This window comes from Argentina silus, assembly GCF_951799395.1.
Source record: "Argentina silus genome assembly, chromosome: 18".
Taxonomy (NCBI): domain Eukaryota; kingdom Metazoa; phylum Chordata; class Actinopteri; order Argentiniformes; family Argentinidae; genus Argentina; species Argentina silus.
In genome coordinates this window covers 6,442,323-6,449,928 of record NC_139672.1, presented here as the reverse complement: position 1 = coordinate 6,449,928, position 7,606 = coordinate 6,442,323, and the positions used below count along the sequence as shown (strand labels likewise).

The 7,606-nt window shown below is 43.8% G+C and overlaps 1 protein-coding gene across 1 annotated transcript; it reads right to left on the bottom strand.

Moving 5' to 3' along the window:
- Positions 1-2,432: 2,432 nt before the first annotated feature.
- LOC310819366 (alpha-amylase-like) lies at positions 2,433-5,889 on the bottom strand (the record flags this gene model as incomplete). The annotated part of the gene is made up of 10 exons (XM_083690629.1): positions 2,433-2,622; positions 2,778-2,903; positions 3,100-3,221; positions 3,373-3,472; positions 3,649-3,771; positions 3,984-4,117; positions 4,392-4,622; positions 4,884-5,081; positions 5,261-5,407; positions 5,722-5,889. 10 exons carry the CDS (start codon positions 5,887-5,889, stop codon positions 2,433-2,435), a joined length of 1,539 nt encoding a protein of 512 aa, XP_083546755.1.
- Between the last annotated feature and the right edge of the window lie 1,717 nt (positions 5,890-7,606).

The following is a 7,606-nucleotide window of genomic DNA, read 5'->3' as shown; positions in this document are numbered from 1 at the left end:
TATATTATATTGCACATGCTCCATGACAACATTGGGTAAATGACATTACTTATATATTTGGTATATTTTGTATACATATATTTAGTGACATTTATAAAATGATTTGAGCAATTATATCTGCTATTATACCTTCAAGTCTGGTAAAACAGAACCCTTACTATAATCAACATGGATTTCTCGTATTCTGGATGCTTCACATGATTTCTTGTTTCACTACTGCCCCCATGTGACGGAGACCTGAATGTTTCTCCAACTTCTGTCATTAATTGACAGTATTCTGACAAGGTGTAGTCAGGCACCCAGTCTCTATGTAGTACAATTTAGATGTCAGAGACAAGAACACCATCTAAATGAGGTGTTCAATGGGATGTTCCCTATTTAATATATACATTTTGGGCTATTTGTCAATTTGATATCAATGTTTTTCTTTTTCTTCCACTTTACTCCAAAATATCAGTCCATTACAGGCATCTAATACATGGTCATGTGTCTGCTATGGAGAAGTTGAGAAGGGTGACGTGATCCAAACTATAATGTATATTCCTAAGTTTTTGATTGACCTCGTCCATAGGTGAAGTGACAGGCAGGTTCCCGGTGTGCAGTATGAAATATGAAACAGGACGGGGACAGTGTTGACAGCCGTGTCAGAAAGCATCAGTAAGGATGACAGGAAGCAAAGACCCTGACCTGCTACCATGACATTTCTGCTGCTAATCGGAAGGTACAGGCCTTGCAGCTGCTGGACCAAGAGATGGAGATAGGGTCAATAATTTAGCAGGTGCAATATGTTGAGCCACACACACACACACACACACACACATGCGCACGTACGCACTCTCTCTATCTCTCTCCTCTCTCTCTCTCTCTCTCTCTCTCTCTCTCTCTCTCTCTCTCTCTCACTTTCAACCAAAAAAGGATGAATATCACTAGACAGGTCCTGTAGTAGCTCTTAGAAAAGGAAAAAGCTCGAGCACACTAGTCTTCTTGCTACTTCAGTTCAACAGACCTTCACCGAGGTAGAGTAGTTCTCAGACATACAAAGGACATTGAAACAACTTTCAAGGACTCCGAGAGACAGTTCCAGAGTTGTCGAGGAAGTGCAGTCAATCTGATTTTGCTTTTATTTTCTAATTTCTGCTGTCTTACACATCATATCCTTCCCTAAAAAAAAAAACAGGTGCTTTAGAAATATTTGCCTGCTTTTCCTCAGGGTAGGTTGCCATGACAACAGAGTGAGCTGAACGTTCTGGCAGGTGTCACCTTAGCTGTCTCACCTCTCGTGTCTGGCACTCCGGCGACGTGTCTCGGAGAAGGGAGGGAGTTAGACGGTTGGCCCCCTGGGTCCCCACACTGCCCTAATGGCGGATGCCAGCGCCGCACTCAGGTGAAACTGATGTGGCCTCCGTGTGATGGCGAGGAGTTGTCCCCAAAAGATCAAAGGAGAATACACAATGCGGGCACCCAGGGAGGGCACTCAAAGGTTCTGGAGCTGTCTGTCTGTCAGACACCTTCTCTAGCCTCAGTTGAACTTTACAGAGTGGAACACATTACATTAAAAACAGAATCACAACTAAGGCCTCTCTCACACCACTTTCTTGACCATCCACACTTGCTCTTTGGTCATTTCAAGGTCATTTCGAGGGTCTCGAATTGATCATATATGAATATATGATACACTTGCACTATCAAGGCAAATGCTTTTAGCTATAGTAACCAGTGAAATAATCACAAGAGGCCCTTGGTACAGTACATCTCTCTCTGTTGAAGGCCAGTGATTCACAGTGAATCCATTTCTGTTATTTATGCAGTGAGGGGAGAGAAATGGGGGGGTGGGGGGTGGGGTGGGGTGGGGGGCGCGCATTTGGTACATTTGCCCTGGTTAGAATTCATTACACGCGAACGCCCCTTTGGACAATGCCTGTTTGGCATCCTGGTGTTACAGTAAGGCTGGGTCTAACAGGCCATTACTGAACATCATGCTGGGTGACTGACCGTGCCATCTACCTTTTAGCCTCCCTTCATCCCTGCATCACCCTCATCCCTCCATCCCCCCAATCCTCTATCCCCGTCCCTCCATCCCACTCTCCTCAGAGGAAGGGGACCTAACCCTAACCCTAACCCTGCTATGTGTGTAATGGGTTCAGTCTCCTCTACTGGAGGGTCAGGATATAAAGGGAAGTCAAGATTTGAAGATCAACCTGCTTTTGAACTCTTTGTCAATAACCTGGAGTCTACAGTCACTACCATCTTGCAAACAAATCACAAATACTATATCCCATATTTACTTATACTGTAGGTGCACCATATTGAGACGGATGCATTTATTAATAATCCACCTGAAGAATGGTGGTTTCAAACTGTGAAAGTGAAGACAGGACATGCCATGGAAGTTAAGTTCACGGATGCACTTTATTGTGCCTTTTGTATTGAATTTACAGCTTGGAGTCGGCATGGATGGCCACGAAGGGGTCTTCGTCTCTGTTGCTGATCCTGAAGTGGGCACGCCCATCGCCCCCGACATTAATCTGCTTCCCAGTGCACCTTTCTCCGTCCTTCTGGCCGGAAATGACATCACAGTATGTGCCACCAGGCATGCCAGTGTTCAGAGTCACATCCAGATCCCTGTTGAGTGAGCAGAGGGAGAGGAAGCTTAAGAGTCTTTACTTTATTTGTTCTCCACTTCAGAACAAACCAAATATTGATATTCTCAATATTTTGCTGATATTCTCCTCATGTAACACCAATCAATCAATCAATACATAGATTTTTGTCCTCACCAGTCATCGTTGTTCATGACAAGGAAGCCACGGTTGCCACGTCCGAAGGCCACCTGGTTGTTCCCGTTATCCCACCAGTTGGAATGGGGCTGTCCATTGACCACGTTTCGGAAGATCACCATGTTCCTGGAGGCGGGGAGAGAGAGAGACAGAGAGAGAGAGAGACCAAAGAATGAAGAATGATAAATAATAAATCAATTGCACCATGAGAGTGACTTGGACGAATGAATAAACTAATGAATACATATACTGCCAAAACATTACAGCACTGGCAGGGCAGTACATTCATTCAAAGAAAACGGTTTAGACATAAAGGACTCACTTGATCTGACGCCATCTGTGCTCACACACCCAGCCATCTCCGCAGGTGGAGTCAGCGTTGATGGGAACAGGCTTGGTGGATCCATCACTGTAGCTGGGAGGACCCATCCAGTCGTTTGTGTCCTGAGGCAGAAAAAGATAAAGAAAACATACACATCACAAGGACAACATCACACTTGAATTCAAATGACTAGCCTCTGAGGCAACATTGTTGGTAGCCCACACACACGATGAATTACTGTACAGCCAGAAATAGTGTTAAAAACTGTAATACCTTTCCATCCACAATGTTGCGGTTCCAACGGAAGCTTGACATCACTCTGGTCATTCCATAGGGATGGGCAAGCATGTAAGCGGTAGCCATCTTGTACAACCTGGAAATGATAGAATTGATCAACGATAATTGATGATAGAATTGATCAACGATAATTGATGGAATGTATCAATAATAGCAGAAGCTCCAGTTATTGCTGTACAGTCGTAAATGGTAAGAAGTATCAAGAACAATTATAGAGTGTATAAAGAAGTGCAAGAACTATAGTGAAGATACCTGGAGTCCCAGAATGTGACAATGGAGGCTCCTCCAGCTCCGTGTCCCCTCTGGTTGTCATGGTTGTCCACAAACACCAAAGCGTTGCCGTCGGGCATGAAACCCCAGCCCTCGCCCCAGTTCCTAAAAATAAAATAAAAACGTGTGATTTTGTAACATGTATACAAAGTTACACACGCACTTACACGCACGCGCATGTGCGCACACACACACACACACACACACACACACACACACACACACACGCACACACACACACACACACACACACTCACACACACACACACACAGACACACACACACACACACACACACACACACACACACACACACACCTGGTGTAACACAACTTGTCCCCGTTCCACTTCCGCATGATACCTCCCAGTCTACCGCTATACTTGAACTCAGTGACTCTGCCCAGGCCAAAGTATTCACTGGACTGGATGGCCTCCCCACCAAGGTCAATAACCTACAGTAAAACAATACAAACAGAATAAGAGCTCAACTTATTCATGCCAAGATTGGTAATAACAACAAATAATTAAAAAATGAGGGGGTGGGATTTAAACAGTAGGTGTATTTTATTAGACAGTGACTTGGTAATCGGTTTTGTGATTTGTACGATGTTAGAATTGACTACAATTTGACTAGAATTGTGCTAGGAAGTTCATCAGCTTACCTTTGGTGCTTTGAACATAATAAACACATTTAATAAATAAAGCGTCTACTATCTTGATCCTTACCTCCTGGAACATGAAAGCTCTGGAGCCGCCAGGGAACCATTTGGTGCTGAGGTTGTGGAGGCGACCGTAGATGTTATCCAAGTCCCCGGGCCACATGTGCTTGCTGGCGTCCACTCTGAACCCAGCCACACCCATATCGATCAGCTTGTTCAAGTAGTCGGCCACCTTACCCCTCACGTAGTCCTTCTCCAGGGCAAGGTCCAGAAGACTCACCAGACGACAGTCACGCACCTGGGGGGGAAAACATCACGGTTATGCTCATGAATTCATCAATTGTGACAGGGGAAAAAAAGGGACATTTTTTTATTCAAATAGTTTTTTTTCAGGGGAAATTCAGCTATATTTGTTTCACCTTCTCCTAGTCTTGTAATGTCCTATGGTCCCAAACAATCATATCGCTGCAGTATTTGAAAAAAAAAACTGTTTCTTTGTTTTTGAAAGAAAATTAGAAGACAATTAGAGAAAAGCTATCGGACGCCGCTTGAGTCGTACCTGATAGACGTCATTGTAGCTCTCGATGTTACCGCTGCTAGTTCTGCACTTGCCGTCGTTGAAGTCGTAGTGGCTGTAGGGGATAGAGGGGAAGTCCCTCTTGCCGGCGCTGAACCAGGTACCACAGCTGGAGTGCTGACCCTCTCCACCTCCGGATCCACACATGTGGTTGATGACAGCATCCACATAGATGTTCACCTACAAGCAACATGATATTACATGATGTTATTATGATATATCACAATATAGGATATTTCAATAATTCAAGACAATGATGTTAGACGATGATTCAAGTCTTCACATAGAAGCTGGGCAATAGTTTGGTTCAAATGGTTTGGTTTTTTTTTTTTTGCTAAATGGCACGTGTTGTTGTTTACCCCAACATTGTTGCATCTGGTGATCATGTCCCTCAGCTCGTTCTCGTTGCCAGATCTGGAGCACAGGTTGTAGCTGACTGGCTGGTACCTCTCCCACCATGGTCTCCAGGGGCTACTCAAAACGATGCTCTCATGAGGAGGGGAGATCTGGGGGGGGCCGGAGGAACAACAACAAGCATGGGTGAATGGTGTCAATCTCTTATATCAGCACAAGCAATGCTAGTGCCATATGTACTGTTAAAAGGGGAACGTCACTGATTCAACATTTAGTAACAAAAGTACTATTTCATCACACACTAAATCTAATATCTAAACCTGATGACTACTGCAGTGGTGATTGGACAACAAATAATGTGTTTTTCCAATACCTAGCCTGTAGACACACATACATACGGCCTACAATGCCATTTTGATGTCTCTTCACCACCCATGCTCGTACACAGACCGTAGACAGTACATACCTGAACCCCACCGTAGCCGTTGGGAGCCAAGTAGCGTTCGCACTCTGCAGCGATATCTGCCCACCGCCACTCAAACAGGTGGACAATGGATGTCCTGCCATGCTTGGTGTGAGGGTTGTGCTGGGCCAGGCTGAGCCCGAAGAGAGCCACCAAAATGAGCAACTTCATGTTTGTCCCCTGGATGAGAGAAACACATACCGAGCTGAGGGTACACTATCACTATATAAACAGTACAGCGGAGTCTGGTGGTGGTAGAAATTGGAGGACAGGCTCATTGTACTGCACGGAATGGAATGAGGATTGGTATCAAACACACATGTTTCATACCATTCCTCATCCCATTCCATGGATTACAATGAGCCCATCCTCTGTTTTCTACCTCCACCAGCCTCCACTGATAGTAGTCACCCTCACACCCTGACCAATAAGAAACCCTGGAGATGATAAGGTGTAACAGGTGGGTGGTATCAATTCTTTCCCAATTATTAAAACGAGAAGCCCGTATTACGTAAATACTAGACTGAGGTCCGGAGACCTTTTTCCAAACTTTGGCAAACTCAAAACAAAAATAACAATTATGTGAGAATGCCCTCCTGTATCTAATACTGTATGTGATGTATATTCATGTGCATAAAAGAAGGTGATTGTACCAAGGTAGTGTAAAAGGTGACCTGAACTCTGTGTTTCTTGCTGTTATCGCCAAAGGGCCCACGCACATCGGAAGTGGGGGGTGCGGCTGCAAGGGGTGTCTTTCTTTTTGTTTTAATTTATACAGATCTCGTGTACTTGTGATGGTGTGTGTGTGACAATATGTGGAAGTATATGTACGTCATCTAGGCGACTGGTTAAACTGCGTGACTGCTGTTGGATTCTACGCTTTTCACTCACACTAACCACTATGTTATTCTCCTGTCAAAAGTCATCAGAATTGCTTGTTTAACAGGTGATAGGCAACATTTTCTCTTGGTACATAAAGGGGGGGACGGGACATCTTCTGTCATTGTCGGAATCGGGACAAGTAGCCACCCCCCTTAAAACATGTGACTGTAGGCAGCACCCCCTCGTAAAATATACTTCCTACGTCCCTTTAAGGCACATATGTGACGTAAGTGGATTGTGCTCATACAAATAGAAACAGAATACCATGTGCAGCCTTTCCTGTTGTGACTCAAGAGATAAGGTTGTAGTTGCACATTACCAGAGTGTGATGCAACAGTTGGGTTAATTCTGGTTCTGTTACTGAACACTATGAAAGTAAATATTTGGAGAAGCTGCAATTACACAATTTGAAAAAGTGGCTAGAAAACATAATGGACAGTTGTAAAAGCTCTTGGGGTCAATGTGAGAAATCCCTGGAATAAATACATTCTGTGTACAGTTGCTGTACATGTCATGATGAAACAACATGTAAATCATTTCAACCATACAGTAGTTTGCATAAATTCAGCAATATTATTTTTCAATGCATGTTTTTTTATGTCTGGCAACACAATAATTCATTTTACTGATGCAGTAGATGGAGTCTACTGTTACATATTGCATCTGTAATGTATTTAACTGGTGCCAGTTTCCTGAAAGCTTTGTAGCTTAATTTCTCCCGACAACACAGCTTTAAAGCTGCAAGAGAGTAGCAATTGTAAAATCAATGTTTGCAACTCACTTCTATGCATGGCCTAACAACATTCATTAAATAAAGAACATTGCTGGGTAGAAGTGGGCCTGGTGTGTCAAACGAGATAAAGTACTACTTTAGTTATGAAGCTTTCAGGAAACCAACCCCTGGGTTGTCAAATGGATGATTGGCATAAGTGAAGTCCCTGTATAACCCCATGACACTTGTATGTAAATATAGAACCCCATGACACTTGTATGTAAATATAGGTGA